General features: G+C 43.5%; 1 protein-coding gene across 1 annotated transcript in view; it reads left to right on the forward strand.

Annotated features, from left to right (window-relative positions):
* PLXNB2 (plexin B2) overlaps positions 1-17,318 on the forward strand; it is a 774,855-nt gene that overhangs the window by 521,686 nt on the left and 235,851 nt on the right. The window contains exons 8-9 of the mRNA XM_078679101.1: positions 10,192-10,292; positions 11,576-11,702. Coding sequence (XP_078535227.1) covers positions 10,192-10,292; positions 11,576-11,702 — 228 coding nt within the window. The remainder of the gene's footprint in view (positions 1-10,191; positions 10,293-11,575; positions 11,703-17,318) is intronic.

Below are 17,318 nucleotides of genomic sequence, written 5' to 3' on the forward strand. Positions count from 1 at the left end.
GCGCTCTTTTCCAATGAGTTTGGGAAAGCGGGAGGCCCAGATGGGCGTAGTTTTACTACTTGCCTGCGGTGACTAGTCAGTTGTTCTGCTGCCTAGCACAGTGCAAGGTGGCCCCTTTGTTAGCCCTATTGACAACTGCATCCATCTTCCTGGGTCCTAGATAGAGATGTCACACACGGATGGCGCCTCAGCAAGACTGTTGAATGGACACTGTCCTCCTACCTCTTTATTCTGCCATATGTATAAATAATACAAGTTCTGCTTCCTCGGTCAGTGAGGATTAACGTTCACGCTCCCTTCCTGAAGAACAGTCTCATTGCCAAAAACTCCTGTTTGCTTTTTAAAAGGACGAAACAACACCCTAGTTTTCGTTGAGACAACTGTTCAGCATAGCTTGAACAAGTGCACTGGCCAAATTGATAGCTGGCTGGTGAGTCAATAAGCCTGGTGGTAGAGCACCCGTTTTGCAAAAAATGTTCTTACGACTATTGACTTGAAAACACTCTGGCAAAGTAGCCTTTAGTTAATTCAGAGTTTTGGAAACTTTCTACTGCTATGGAAATTTCCTACAGATCCATCCATTCCACTGTGACATTCGGGATATCAAGAAAAAATGAATGATGAACTCAGATTCTCCAGTATTACATCTTTCATAGATTCACATGCTTGTATCTTCCCCGTCGTCATGGTGGGAGTCTCACGGTAACAGAATGACCAAAGCAGTATCATAGAGAAGAAAACTGCATAGAAAAGCCCTTAGGGACTGTAGTATTTGGTAACCAGACCTCCTCATTGTTTGGTCCAAAAGTCAGCCAATCAGCATTGCTGCCCTGCCCTCACACTCCCCAGCAGAAGCTTCCTGCCTCAGATTTCCAACCGCCTTCGTGTGAGAAAGGAGTCTCCCTGAGCTCTGCTCAGTTTGCTGTTCCAGTGTGAACTATTGACCTTTGGTTTTTCAACTGTATAATCTTCTGGATTAAGGTATTGTGTGTACCTATTTCTTTTATGATGGCTGAAAGCTCTAAAAAGAGGCTTTTCAGTCCTTGCAGATCCTGTGGAAAGGCCAGGCTTTTCTCTGAAGACCCTCACAAGGACTGCTTATACTGTCTCCATCCAAAGCATGTGGCTAAGGATTGTAAATATTGTAGAACCTTCTCTGCTAAAACTCTGAGGGACAGAGAGGCTCGTCTGCTGTTGTGGCTTCAGAAGAAGAAGGCCGCATCAGATTCAGATTCTGGCAAGGACTCTGCTCCTTTAACGCCTAAAAAGAGAAAGGTCTCACATTCTGAGGAAATGGTGGAGTCTAAGAAGGCTAAATCTAAGGTGAAGGAAGCCTCTTCTCTTCCCCCTACTCCCATCAAGAAGTAGTCAGGTCAGAAGGGGGCAGGGTCTGCTCCATCGACCAGTTCCCTGGTTTCTGCTGTAAAATCTGTGGCAAAGACTTCAGCTCCGTTGACGACGACTATTTCGACGACGACAGCTGCGTCGACGGGAGGTAAGACCGTATCAACGACGACTACGTCGGCGAGCTTGATCATACCGTCGACGACGAAACCGTCGACGACACCGCGAAATCGGTGTCGAAGTCGTCGACGACCCTGTCGACGGGGATCCCGTCGATGATGGCCCCGTCGACGATGGCTTTAGTGACGTCGGCTCCGTCGACGATGACTTCGTCGACAACGTCTCAGTCGACGACGAGTGTAATTTCAACGGCAAAAGCGTTCAAATCACCGCAATCGAAGACTTTGATAACCTTAAGCTCATTTCAGTCTTCGAGAGGTTCGGCGACCATAAGCAAATCTGCAGAATTCACGTCGTGGACGCAGATTTCGCCTCTACCCCCATCTTCTTTGCTGGAGCAGGATTCAGAAGGAGAGTCGTCGTCTGGAGTGGCCTACAGTCCTTCGCAACTTAAAATAAAGAGCCAGGACACAGACGAGGAGGAGGTGTTTTCCTTTAATGAGAGAGTTCAGTCTCAATCTGCAAGATATGAATATTTCCAGGAGACTTGTGACTATTCTGAGGAAGAGGAGCAGCAGGAAGAGTCGCAAGAGGAGTTGCGAGGAGAGTCAGTCTTCATTCCTACGGCTTTGGTTTCTGACCCGAGGTTCATGATTAACGACTATTATCGTCGTTTCCCAGAGGCGAATAAGCCTATACCATCTATGCTGGCACCTGCAACACAGCCTCCGAGAACCCATTCTACTCCTCACACACAGTCTGTGAGGTCACCTCCAGTGGTCACGATCAGGGATGACCTAACGGACACTGACGATGACGAGCAACCTGAGGAAGGTGAAATCCTTCAAGATTCTACGGGAGGTCAGGAATGGAATGAATAAGTTTTGCCGTCTCATCCTTCACCTACTCCTCCGCCAACCACTTCTCCTCCACAGGATATCGGAGGTTTCCATGACATTATGGAAAAAGCCGCCAAGAGATTTGACCTGGACATGGAGGTCAAAGAAACTGAAGGTTTCTTATATGATTTTAAAGATGACGCCAGAAAATCTGCTCGCTCAATCCCGATCATCCCTCACCTGTGGGAAGAGGGTCTAAAGATTTTGAAGACGCCGGCCTCCATCGCAGTTTCGGTTCCTAGAATCGAAAAGAAGTATAGAGCACCAGAGTCTTCTCCGGCCTGCCTGATAGGTCACCCGAGACCGGAGTCGGTGGTGACACAAGCAGCTCAGAGGAATTCTAAGAACCCAGTGGCTACTTCTATGGTGCCGCCAGACAAAGAGGGACGGAGGATGGATGGAGCCGGGAAGAGGTTTGCGGTCATGGCAGCCTCCACTATTAAAGCGGCCTATGCGATGGCCTTGATTAGCCGTTTTAACAGGCAAATGTGGTCAGATTTGGCACCCCTTATGGCTGCACTCCCAGAGGATAAAAAAGAGGAAGCAGCTGCTATTTTCCGTGATGGGGCAAAGTCGGCCGCGGAATCCATTGATGTTGCCATGGATGTTTCTTCTATGGCCTTCAGACAGATGGCAGGAGCAGTTTCTCGCCGAAGACAGGGTTGGCTGAAGGCTACATCATTCCGTCCGCAGGTGCAGGCGAAGATAGTCGACATGGCTTTCGATGGCGAAAATCTCTTTGGCAAACATGTTGATGAGGCGCTGCAGGGCATCAAGTCAGATACGGACACTGCTAGGGCGCTAGGATCACTTCAGCAAGGAAGGTTCCAGTCCTCTCGTAAAAGAGGTGCAAGGGCCAGTTTAATCAGAGATCTTCATTTCCATCCAACAGATATCAGCCTTATAACCAGCAGGGATATAAGCAATACAATACAGGCAATCAATATAGGCCTCCAAATTCCTCTTTCCAGCAGCAATCCAGAGGCAAGTCTTCCAATAGAGGAAGGAATCAACAATCTAACAGGCGACAATGATTTAATGCTGGCGCTCCCCACACAGCAGATCCCGGAAAACGACCATTATCTGTCTCTCTTCTTAGACAATTGGATGTCCATAACATCGGACAAATGGGTTTTGGATGTTATAAGCAAAGGCCATACCCTGGAGTTTGTACAAATACCACCAGATCATCCCCCGGTGCTCAGACACCATCCACATCGTCAGGAACTGCAAAAGGAGGTCCATTCACTTTTGCAGAGGGGGGCTATAGAGGACGTACCTCAACAACACCGAGGGAAAGGCTTCTATTCGCATTTCTTCCTCATCAAGAAGAAGCAAACTACGAAGTGGAGACAGGTATTGGATTTAAGGGATCTGAATCTATATATAAAGAAAATTCCCTTCCGAATGCTCTCGTTACAGGAGATCCTCCTACTGTTAAGAAGGAAAGACTTCATGGCTTCGTTGGACCTCATGGATGCATATTTCCATATTCCAATCCATTGGAAGCACAGGAAATACCTAAGATTTGCCGTGGAGAGTCACCATTTCCAATTCAAAGTGTTGCCATTTGGCCTCAAGTCGGCCCGAGGGTGTTTACCAAATGCATGGCCCCGGTGGCGGCCCACTTAAGATTGAAGGGGCATTGCATTTACCCATATCTGGACGACTGGCTGGTGACAGGTCCATCATTCACAAGAGCCAGAAGGTCCCTTCAGTGCTGCATCCGCCTTTTCCATCGGTTAGGATTAAGGACCAACTTGGAAAAGTCTTCACTGATTCCAGCTCAGGGCATTCAATTCCTAGGGGCTTGGATATGCACCAAGGAAACAAAAGCATACCCTTCCGAGGAAAGGATAAGAAAGATAATAAGCCTTGCAACATCCCTTCAAACAAAAAGGTGCACTTCTGTGCGGATGTACAAATCCTTGATGGGGATGATGTCCGCTTGCATCCCACTGGTTCCAAACTGCCGTCTTCAAATGTGACCCTTGCAGGAACATCTAGACGAGCAGTGGGTTCAATCCAAAGGAACCTTCGAAGATCGGATTACCATCACTCACCGTATGAAGGTGGCCATGTCATGGTGGAAGGTTCAGAAGAACTTGAATCAGGGTCTCAACTTTGTACCTCAGAATCACAAATACGTGATGACGACGGATGGTTTGTTGCAAGGATGGGGCGCGCACCTCCAGGAGCTGGAGATCTAGGGCCACTGGTCAGAGTGGGAAGCACAGCTTCATATAAATATGTTGGAGCTCAAAGCGGTGTTTCTGGGACTTCAAGCTTTCCTGCCCAGAATACAGGATTCGTCGGTGCTCATTCAGACAGCACCACGACTATGTTTTATCTTCTGAAGCAAGGAGGAACAAGATCCAAACCACTTTCTGCGCTGGCGCAAAGAATTTGGAAATGGCTGATAAACCACAACATTTCTAGTCATGTGCAGCATATACAGGACATCCTCAACACAAGAGCAGACGGCCTCAGTCGCACGACGAGTGTGTTGCACGAGTGGGAACTGAACGACACTCAGCTTCGCAGAATATTCCAAAGATGGGGCACACCAACGTTCGATTTGTTCGCAACCCGGGACAATTCGAAATGCGTTCAGTTTGCGTCCAGGTACCCTCAGCGCGATTCCAAAGGAGACTCGTTTCACATGAACTGGACGGGAATGTTCGCTTACGCGTTCCCACCAATTCCTTTAATACCACGAGTGATTCGCAAAATGAGATCAGAGCCATGTCATGTCATTCTGATAGCACCAGCTTGGCCGAGGCAGGCATGGTTTTCAGATCTGCTGCAGATGTCGAAAGGCAACAAGGTGCAATTCCCAACATTCCAGAGTCTCATATCAATGAGCAACGGACAAATTCTGCATCCGGACCTAGCATCGCTAAAATTATCCGCATGGAACCTCATGAGCGGGAATTTCAAGCCTTGAGTATTCCACAAGACTGCAGACAAATACTTTCGCAATCCAGAGCTATGTCAACCAACAAGACATACGCAGCCAAATGGACACGCTTCTGTCACTGGTGTACCAGTCAAAGTCTACATCCGTTGACGGTACCCCCAGAAGGTATTCTGCCTTACCGGTTGTCGTTATCAAAGGCAGGTCTGTCTCATGCTTCACTGAAGGTGCATTTGGCGGCGATTTCAAGATTTAGGAGAATACCAGGTGAGCCGTCCCTCTGGTCTTACAGACTGATCAAGGAGTTTGTTAAAGGACTCTTTAGAGCTTTTCCACCCATTCTACGTCCGCCAGTACCCTGGCATCTCAATACAGTCTTGACGCAGCTTATGAGGCCACCATTTGAGCCTATACACAAGACAGACTTACAATTCCTATCTTGGAAGACAGCACTGCTGCTAGCTCTAACCTCGGCGAGGAGAGTTAGCGAAATTCAAGCCTTCTCAGTGGAAGAGCCTTTTCTGCAATTTCGACAGGACAGGGTTATACTACGGACAAATCCTACGTTCATACCCAAGGTCCCTACTTCTTTCCATTTGAATGAGCCAATTATTTTACCTACCTTCTTCAACAATCCCTCATCTGAAGCGGAAAGAGCATTGCATTCTTTGGACATCGCTAGATGTTTGAAATTCTACATCGAACGAACAAGAACATTCCGCAAATATAAACAGTTATTTATTGCATTTGAAGGTCAGAGGAAAGGGCTCCCTCTGTCAAGACTGAGTATCGCCAGATGGATATCATCGGCTATCATTAAGTGTCATGAAAAAGCTGGAAAGCCGCTTCATTCCAGAGTGACTGCTCATTCCACAAGAAAGATGGCGACATCGATATTCTTATTTGCAGGAATGTCTCTACCTGACCTCTACAGAGCATTGACTTGGAAGAGTGTGCATTCATTTACCAAGCACTACTGTCTTGACACTGCGTGGAAAGAGGACACGGCAGTGGGGCAAGCTGTTCTGAAACGTCTATTTCAATAAGGTATTCTTTGTTTCTTTATTAATACTCTATGCAATGTGTATATGTATATATATATATATATATATATATATATCTATATGTAGAATCTGATATTGTTATAGATGGTTTTCTATTCTTATCTGCCCTGTGTATTTTCAGATCATGTTCTAACGATATTTCAGCTGCAGAACTTCCTTCTGGGTTCTATCCTGGAAACACTGCAGGCTTTGTGAGTTCTACTTACTACTCTGATATAAGCATGTGAATCTATGAAAGATGTAATACTGGAGAAGGAATTAGTTACTTACCTGTACACTATAGTTCTCCAGTATTATCTTTCATAGATTCACATGCGCCCGCCCACCTCCCCGTTTCTCAGGCAGAACCTATTGTCTCGCTATTTATCCAGGTCTCTCACTTAGGGCTGGAAATCTGAGGCAGGAAGCTTCTGCTGGGGAGTGTGAGGGCAGGGCAGCAATGCTGATTGGCTGACTTTTGGACCAAACAATGAGGAGGTCTGGTTACCAAATACTACAGTCCCTAAGGGCTTTTCTATGCAGTTTTCTTCTCTATGATACTGCTTTGGTCATTCTGTTACTGTGAGACTCCCACCATGACGACGATGAAGATACAAGCATGTGAATCTATGAAAGATAATGCTGGAGAACTATAGTGTACAGGTAAGTAACTCAGGCCCAGATGTAGGTAAAATAGATTTACCGATTATTAATTACCGAAAATTACCGATTTTTACCGATTCCGTAATTAATAATCGGTAAATCTGAGGGGTGTATATGTAGGTATTCCAGATGTGCTTGAATAACGAATCGGAAACATTCGGTATTTACCGATTCGGTAAATACTGAATCGGTAATGCCCATACATTCCTATGGGCTTTGAAGCCCATAGGAATGAATGGGCATTACCGAATCGGTATTTACCGAATCGGTAAATACCGATTTTCACAAGGGTGTAGGGGGTGTCACTTTGACACCCTCTGGCACCCCCAAAACAGGCTCGGGTGCCATGTGGCAGGCATACATGCCCTAAGGGCAGGTCTGCCTGTCACATGGCATAGGTGTGCATGCACACATGTGCATGCACACCGGAATCGGTATTTTACCATCAAATTGGATTTGATGGTAAAATACCGATTCGGTAAGGCCTCTGGGACTCAGAAGAGTCCCACCTACATCTGGGTGCCTCAGATTCGGTAAATTTACTGATTTTTTATTTTACCGAATCGGTAAAATTACCGATTCGGTAATTTTACCGAATCGGTAAAAAAATGCCCCCTACATACCTGTCACCCATTTACCGATCGGTAACGGCCAAAATCGGCCGTTACCGGTCGGTAAATGGCCTGAAACGGCCACCTACATCTGGCCCTAATTCCTTTTCATTGATAGTGTCTGGTGAGGCTCACAATTTTAGAACTTCTACACCAACTCCCTGCAAAGATTCGTGTATACATTTCAAATTTGTGATGTCTGCTTTGTACTTACAATGTGCTCGTACCCTGAAAGATAAATTCAAAATATCTCCTGCAAAGAAAGTGTTTATGGCAATTTCTTTCTTTCATGCACTAATGCTCTTTATTTTTATATAAATCATGAAGCATATACGTTCAGTACTGAAGATCAATAACCTATTCAAATGCAGTCATTCATCCATGACATTACTACGCATATCTCAAAATTATTTCCCTGTGTTCTGGTGCAACCAGCAAATCAGAGGCTCCACTCACTATATTCTGGGAGTGTTTTTTTTTCTTTTTTTTTGTGGGTAAAATTAATACCCCCTCCTAGCAGAGCTCTCCTGAAATGGATTTTATAAAACTCCCAAAGAGTCTAGCCATTTGTCAATATTTATTGACATAAAGTAACTTAGTTACTTATCAGTCACCTGCTTCACTACTTCTTATATGTGTAGGTGCACATACATTATTCTCTAACCCAGGCTCCCCTGCAGTGTATCCACATACCAATTTGTTTATTGATACAGAGACTATTTTTAAAAACATTCTCTACAGTCCCCTGTCTATTGTCAATGTCCCTTTTTATTATTACTATGAGTTAAATACATATTTGAAAGACTGAAAGGTCACTTGCAGCAAGGCAAGTTAGTTATTTAACTTACATCTCACTTATCAACTGGTGACATCACAGTCCTCCAATATGTCCCACTTTTGACACCATTCTGATAGGGAAATACTGGCACCCTCCCAGGAGGATATGAATGAAATTCACCAGACATAGCAGGTTGCTTAGAAACAGAGTGAAATTTATTAAATGGTACCAAAAGCATGCATCATTGCTAATTAGCAAGGAAGAAGTCAGATCTGCCACCTTGGGGGCTCTCAGACCGCTTCTTCCCAGAGTGACAAGTTTCTAGGTATTATATACTGTATGCAATGCCATGTCAGCGGAACTTAGAATAAGGCACCAAGCCAAATATGGCTGACATGGATGTGCAATGTCTGCACCATGCAAAACAGCCAGATATGGGCAGACCAGAAAGGCAGGCTCTGCACTGTGTAACATTTGCATATCATGTAGTCAAGACAAGCAAGGTGACCTGTAAGGGTGTACAGAATAGCTTGTTGAAGCTTGTCCAGTCAAGGTCCGATAGGAAGCCATTTTGAGCTCCAGGCCTCATGTTAATGTGATCTTATATACTCATGAACTCTTTGGAAGTACATGCAAATGAATTTATATGGATATTCATATATATTTTGTAACAAGCACTGCCAATGTTTAAGCCTCCCTAAAAAAGCTCATTTTCAGGGCTTTCATACCATCAAAGGAACAACCCTGTTTTCTATTTCCTCAGCTAATATGGTCAACCATGCAAAGTAACCACTACATGATGGTTCAGATAAATCACTAAGATTAGTCTGTGTCCAAATATCTTTCGTCTCAGAAACCTAGGAATATATAACTGCAAAACCTCTACAAACTCACGTTGACCAATGTGATTAGTTTTGGTTCACTTTTTTCCTTTTAACCGCTTCCGCGATTTACCGCTGTGCGCTGAAAATAAAAAAATGGCTTGTTTATGACAAAGCCAGCTCGTCATCCGCGTAGCGCAGGTAACACCCATGACGAGCTGGCTTTGTCATTAGCGCGGAAGGGGTTAATTATGTGACTTGGAGAAGTCTTTATTCTGTTCCCTGGATGACCTACATCTCTGGCTTGCTCTGGACAATTTACTTAAAGATACACATTCTTTGATCCTTTGGCTATCCCATCCCATAACCCCTTCGCTCTTAAAACTTAGATGTTTACCATGCTACCCTAATTTACCTAGCACCTTCCTTTGTCACCACTAGATTTGATGACAAAAAACTAACATGTTGAATCTATAAAGACCTGAATGTGTATTCCGATGAATCCTTGGAAAGTTACAAGTGTTTTTTTCAAAAATTAAAATGAAAGCGGATTATCCTCTGCCTCTAAATCTGCTCAACACAATATGAGAGCCTATGTGGCAAACTGAGGTTAGGTGGGATCGATCAGTGATACCTAAGATAAATTATTCAAACCCCCTAATAATTATTTTTGCATTTGTAAAAACGGAATTTTTGCTTTACATTTGTCTCCAGTTGGAAGACTGCTCTTTGAAATCACGCATAAACTTTCATGCTTTTATCTGATGAAAGTGAGCATCTTAAGCAAAACTTGAGACCCTCAATGAGTGTAGATCTCCTGGTTTCCCGAAGTGTTTTTTCCTGATACTTTTATGTGTTTAAGATGAGTGGTAAATAGATGCTTGTTATGTCCTGTTAAACGATAATGTACTTTAATATCATGAGGAGGACTAGATGTGAAGGAAAAAAACGGATTGCTGGTTTTCTTGTTTGAAACACGGTTTCTTTTTATTTAGGTGTATCGAATCCCAGTCCAAGACTGCGGTCATTTCTCAGACTGCAAGCAGTGCATTGAGTCGAAGGATCCTTACTGCGGCTGGTGTGTAGTGGAAGGAAAGTAAGTCATCACTGCTTCTTGTTCTTTGATGATTCTTTAATGATCTGGAACTTGACTGTTTTCCTAAAGTAAACAATGTAATTGTGTGGCATGTTCGAGTGCAGCAATTCTGATTTCAAAATTGTGCAACATGTGCTTTATGGGTTTGTAAATCTAGAATAATACGCTTTCGGAAAGCTTAATCAGTTGGTGTGAGTTCAGTTATCGCTATCTTCAGTAGAAGCTTGCTCTGAAATATTGAACGCTGGCCTTATAAACCAGAAATGTGAAGAAGAAACAATGTGTGTGCACCCCCAGAAAACTACAGCAGATGGGAACAATAAAGTCAGCATTTGGTCCTGTAACAGAGCAGGAAAGGAATGGCAAATGTTTGGAAAGTAAGTTTATTATAAATAACTTTCAGTAAGAATTAAAAATAAACATTGACGAAAGCCGTTAGGTCTCTCCTTTGAAATGTTATCCAACCTTTTGACTTTGCCAGTGCTTGCTGTCTATACTGAAAAGCATTAGCAAAACAAAAAAAATGGTTGCTGGCCCAGCGGAGTGTATGACTTCTGACTTCATTCAGCTGAAAGACCTACCTTTCATCCTTAAGCGATTGTGATGATTCCGTGGTTGTGTGTGCCACAGCAGTATAAAGCAAAGGATCTACCGATATGTCTGAGGCAAAGGACTGTATGGCTTGATCAGGCTTTTTAAGCTGATGGTTAAACGGAACTAAACTACAAATACAGGAACTCTTCTCTTTCCCTATTGTTTTCTCTCCCCCCCCCCCCCTTTCCACACCCCTCTTTTTAAGTACTTCACATGAGTGCATTTAGGCTTTTCGAAAGTTATGGCGAATTTAGGCTTAGTGTCTCAAAGTCTCTCGTATCTGGATGGACTTAAGTAAGGACAGAGAAGATAGATCACCTGATTCAGATGAGCAAGGGTAGAGTACACTGATCCATGTTTTTAATATTTGCACCTTGAACATTATTAGACGAAAATGGGTTGCATAAACTAATGTTGAGGCGATTTTAACGCCAAATATTTAGCTAGTGTTCTCAAAGGCCAATGGATGCAGTGTCTTTAGATAATTGTTAAATGGGATGTTCATGCTCCATTGCATCCAGTTGTGAGCCTGTGCGCTCTTTGCCTTACAGTTGTTTGAGCACAGCCATTGCTTTAGAGCAGACCTCTTGGCACAAGGAGGGGATGAGAATGTTTAGTTCATGCTTTCCCCCCTATTACTGTCCTAAAGTTGAGATGTGAACTTTAAGCAACCAATGTTCTGTTTTTAGATGCACAAGGAGGAATCAATGTGCCAGAGCCGATGAGAACAACCACTGGCTATGGAGTCCGGGTAACACATGCATGAAGATCATACGTTACGATCCACCAAGCATGAGCCGCAACAAACTTGAGCGGGTATGAAAAGATTTGTTCCAACTTGTAAAGTTTTTTTTAATAGGCATTTGAAACTCTGCTGGGGAAGTAGGAGTGTTTTGATGCAATATACCCCACAAGGCAATATTTAGCAACATTGTGTCCCCTTTGCATAAAGGAATTGATACCATAATGATAAGTCTGCGTCATATTTGGCATAGTGTGAAAGGACCGTTTTCTCATTCAGGTATTGCATTTTCACTAAAGAGACAATGAATGATACTGTGTTCTATCCTATCAGCATGTAGTCTATTGCACCAAATCATTTGTACACTATTTACATAATCTAATAATGCCACAAGTTTCAATGCTAATGGGTAAATTTTTCATTTGTGTTACCCTAGGTTGCAGGAAAATGTGCTTACAAGTCAGCAGTTGAAAATAATAACTCGGTAGACCAAATGTTTAATCGTATTAGCAGAATTCTTTTGCATAATGAAGGCAGCTAAGGCAATTCAATGAACGCTTTAAATTGCCTCAAGGCAAATACAAATTATAATCATATGTGCAATTCATAAAGTTGTCAAACTAAGATCTTTTTTTCCTTGCCTGTAGGTTAGTTGCTAACAAATTTTCAGAATACATTAACTTGGCAAATATATTGGTGTTTAATGTAAATTATTTTTCAGTAAATAAACTGTTGGCACCCTAACTATCATTTTGTTATCCGCAGCCTTCTGAAGCACAGAAGTAGTGCATGTGGAAGATTGTTTCCACATGCATTATAATTTGTATTTAAGGACTCTATTGATTATCTCCAAAGTCTCATTCTGTTTGGGGGCTTATGTTATCGGTCTTTAGTAAACCGCTTTCTGATTTGTTCTTTTTTAGTAGTCTTCAGAAGTGTGCCCCTCACGCAGCCACACTGCACACAAACAATATCCTCAGGCACTCCTCAAAACCCAGGCTTCCGCTCCGTCCCCCAAAAAGTACACACTCAACCCCCTGATGCTTTACAGCATCCGGACGCAGCCCTCATTTACTGCTGCACAGCTTCTTCATTCCAATGTCCAGCAGCCTGTGTGTCTGCACAAAACAAAAGACCCCTAACGTTATCTGGCATTGACAAAGGAGCCACACACATACTGTTGTGCAGGATACATATGCCAGAGCTTCATAATACTTATGTGAACACTCCATGCTTCCAACATGTTACACTTGATACATACATTAGTAGGTAAGATATCTCGGTGAATTAAACACTTGCTCTAAAGATCTGGGTGTTATAGCAGTTAACTTTGGAAGAGCAGACTCCACCTTTCATCGCTTTAGAGTGAATCACTAATATGCTGCCTCGTTATTGTAGAAGTGAATGAGCACTAGGACTTTGCCATTTACCAATGGTGATGTCTGTCCTTTCTCATACGTTTTGTATAACTGTGACCAAAAATGGTGGTTCTGTTGCTGTGTTTGAATTGTTTTGAGAGAGCTGTGAATGTTGAACTGGTGCAAAAAATATTACAAAGCCTGCTCAATGGCTATGGTGCTGTTGGACTAGCAGGGGCGCCGAAATCATCAGTTTGCCAACTAAATGGCATTGGAGCTCTGTACATGAGCACAAGAGTTTGACTAAGGCACTCTATTTCCTCTGGAAATGATAATTGCGTTCAATGAGGAGGATCCACACTTGGAAGGAATTCTTTGCCAAAAGGCTCTGCATTTGTTGTGCACGTGTGTGAACAGTCTTAACATGTTGTAGTGCATCTGTACTCCTAACTAGAGAAATTCAGTAGTTTGTGTGTAATAACCTTCATGTCCCATAACTGAACCTCTCATAGAATATGCAAGGTTGTTTTAGTTAATGCATGTTGTGTAATTAGAGAACCATCATAGCCTCTTTTTTCATTGACTGTCTTTGGATTTGTAATAAACTTTGACTTCTACCCACTGAACCCAAAAGACATCTCCCAAGCCAGTGCACTGCATGTACCACACCGAGCTTGTCCTCTGTCCATGCCTGCAGAAATCTAAACGTGGCTAAGAGGACTAATGTATCCCATGCGTGGATCTGTGTATGAACCCCGTGGTCAAGGATTCCAATCCTGATGCGTCCACTCAGCCAGTCATCTTCCAAAGTTCGCTTAAAACAAGTACCATTGAGGAGGGTACCAATAAACCTTTCTTAAATAATGCAGAGAAACCCCTAATGTGAACCTTTAGAAATGCTATGTTAGAAACAGAGCATGGACTCAGGTCATGCTTTACATCTATTGCACAGAAGCCAGAGTCTCTGACCATGCCCATGTGCATTACCCTTATTAACTGTAGTTGCAGGGCTAGACTCGAGACCATGCCTTGGGGATCCTGTCCACCATACAATGTGCCTCGTAGCTCTGCCTGCACCACCCACAGGACATGGCCTTCGGTTATATTGTACAAGAGCATTAAGAATGAATATTTTAAAATACATGTTTTCTGAACAAAACCCCTTCAGTGCGCACAGGTCGACGGTTGGCCTATGCTGCATGTACAGTACCCCTTCTGCAGCCTTATTTGTATTTTGGTCGCATGCATCGACATGCAAAGAACATTCACTGGAACGTTTTAGACCTTCTTGTAAGTTTTAATTGAGATTGACAGTAAACTATTTGGACATCTCAGAAGAATGTCTTTATCCTGCTTTGGGAATCTTCACTATGTATTGGAGTATTTCAGACAGAACCTGCACTTTCTGCATTATGTAAAGTAATCAGGCTGGTCATGGCTCTCCTCCCATATCAATCACTCCCCACCCAGGAACCTACACACCTCCTCCCTTGCACACAAGACAGACTCTCATTCTTGCAGGTCCACTCACCCCCTTCTCCCCACACACCTACAGCAGCCAGGGCTGTAGAAGGGTTCATTATGCCCAAAGTGTATGTACTGGTGTGTAAAGATTTAATTAGTTGCATACATTTGTATAGTGCGCCAACCTTCCAAGGGACAATGAAACATTTTTTATTTGCATCATCAGTTTAAATTGAATTGGTGTGCTCTGTTTAGCTGGTTTTCTAGTGTCAGTAGAATAGAGTACTCTGAATGAATGTGAACAAATCTCACCATTGCCCTATTGAGCAGTTATCTGTTCTGTTTGCTGGATTCATCTTTGTGTGTCAGCAGGTATATTCTTTGCAGTCTAGGGAAATGATGCCCTCTGCAAGGAATGATTGACACACATCAAGGGGTATAGACTGAACATTTAAACACATGATTCAACCACAAGAAGATAAACACACATCAAAGTATAGAAAAATCTACCATTAGTTTAACATCTCAGTTCATGAATACTCCACCCCACCTTGTGCCCCAATAATGAGAAAGAAAGGTAAGGGGTTTTGGGTGGAGATAGAGTGGAATAAAGAAAAAGGGGTTACCGTCTCCGTTTCTAAAACATACGAAGACTTGAAACAAGGAACACTTCTCCACCGTTCCGCTCCAAGCCTTAACAAATTTGCAGGTACATCTTCCTGCATGACCCAGAAGCACCCACACAGAAATCTTACAAGCTTTCATAGTTCTTACGCATATATCATTTACTAATTTTCCTTTTGCTTCCAAAAAGTTCCACTGCCTCAAAGTGGGTAACAACTTGGCATACACCCTCTTGAGTCTTAGCAGGATGCCAAAGGGACAACTTCGATACCCAGTTGCAGCAGTTCTTTTTCAATGACTTGCAATTTTTGGTATCTGTTTTGTAAGTGGATCTGCTATGGTCTAGAAATATAAAAATAAGCTTCCCTTTGATGGGTGGATGACTCTGAAGATGCGCTCTCTTACGTAGTTCCTAGTTCCACAATAATGGTGCCTCTGGAGTCTTTGCTGTCATCAGTACACTTTGTACGCTTTTCGCACCATACATCTAGGGGTATGCTCAGCAAAGGGGAAACTCTGCTTTTAAAATAACTCTGGATCATGATAGTTAGGACTGCCGCTCCTGCAAGGTGCTTTGGTACCCCAGGAGGCATGTGCTGGCTGTACGTGACTGGTCTTCCAGTCATTCAACTTGAGGCTCCATCCAGATTATGGCTCTGACACCAAGCTCTTTAAAATGCTTCTGCTGCTTGCTGTCCTCTAACAGTTCCACCAGAGGTTTCCAGCTAGCGAATTCTTGTTCAAATTTTCCTGAATAGTCCATTCAGCTGTATGTAATTGCTGTTAAGTTGGACCAGAGTGAGGTTATTTTTTCTTTAATGTCCCTGGTGGTTGTCTATAAATCCCTTAAGGTTAATAAATTCAGTGTTTCACTTCCGAGATGTCCCACCCGTACTCTCCTCAACTGTGTCCACCATCTAATGTTCTTGGTGTAGCAGCTATCTAGGGAAGAAAGTCAGACCTCACCTTATGCTTACTGCCGGATCCTTTTTTTGGAGGGTATGTTTCATATTTTTCCCAGGGCCCCGCCCTAGTGCTGTAGTGAAGTTCTGTGTGGAAGAGACGATTGTGTCTAAGGCCAGCAATGCTTCAGTGGTGACAGTTGCACCTGCACCCAGGCCACCACCGGCTCCCTGGGCTTCATTCCTCCTCTCCACCAAACCCATGCTGCACGTTGCCTCCACCTCTTAACGTGTGCTATTTGATCCATTTAACTGTGGATCACACTGTGGCCCCTGTCCTGCTTATTAATGCTTCGGCAGTATCCCTCGCAGGCAGCCCACCAGGGGCATTCACTCTCATGCAGTGGTCCAAGAGCATGACCATCTCCCTCTTAGTAAATCTTAGTCTCTTGTAGGTCCCTTGGTTGTTGCGAGCGGGAAGGCACCAAAAGGGGTAGACTTCAGCAAGATGCCTCTTGTTGCTGTACATCTCATAGCCCTCTCCCATCTGAAATCCAAGCACCATCCTCAACCAGGGTCTCTGGATCGAGGCGGTATGCCAGAGCCCCAGGCGATCACATGTTCTACCAAGCCCAGCTAGCCCCCACTATTAAATATTTAAACTATTCGTGCAAGAGTTACGGTTCACAAAACCCGCCGGGTAAACAGTATTATAGGATTACCCTCTTAGCGGTTTTAACAGGTGGTTTAAAGATCTTCATTGCAGAATAGGTGCTAACAAGCACCTCCTGCCTGACTGGCCGGTAAATCTACATTTTCCACCTTTCATACATACTTTCAGGTAATACCTAGAAGTTGTTGTGTAGGAAAAACGCCAAGTCCATGCTCATTTTTTATCCGACAATGAATATTAAGTCTGTTGTAGACACTGTGCTCATTTTAACTTTTGCCAAGAGACTTCGAATTAGCGTGTAACCATTTATCCAGGCAAATAACAAAAAATGTACCTACCTATGTTTAACCTTGCACTTTTGCTCGAGTGCATACCCTTAAGCTTTCACTTCAACAGTAGCTGCTGTCTGCCTTGCTCTGTGGTGAATGGAGGCAAAGCAGTACTGATGAGGCAATGAGAGGATGCCATTGATACACTGCAGTTGGTTAATTGATTAAATAATGTTCCCATAATTCTGTTTTGCAGCTTGAATCATTTTTGGATTCACATGTTGTGCATTATTCCTCCATCTAGTAGTTGGGCCTGGAATGTTGTTAGCCCTTCTTTTGTGTTTTTTTCTTTTTTTTTTTCGACGTTGACCATTTGGCTCCTGGTCCTCCCTTGGTGACA

The sequence above is a fragment of the Lissotriton helveticus genome, chromosome 1_1 (genome assembly GCF_964261635.1).
Source record: "Lissotriton helveticus chromosome 1_1, aLisHel1.1, whole genome shotgun sequence".
Classification (NCBI taxonomy): Eukaryota; Metazoa; Chordata; class Amphibia; order Caudata; family Salamandridae; genus Lissotriton; species Lissotriton helveticus.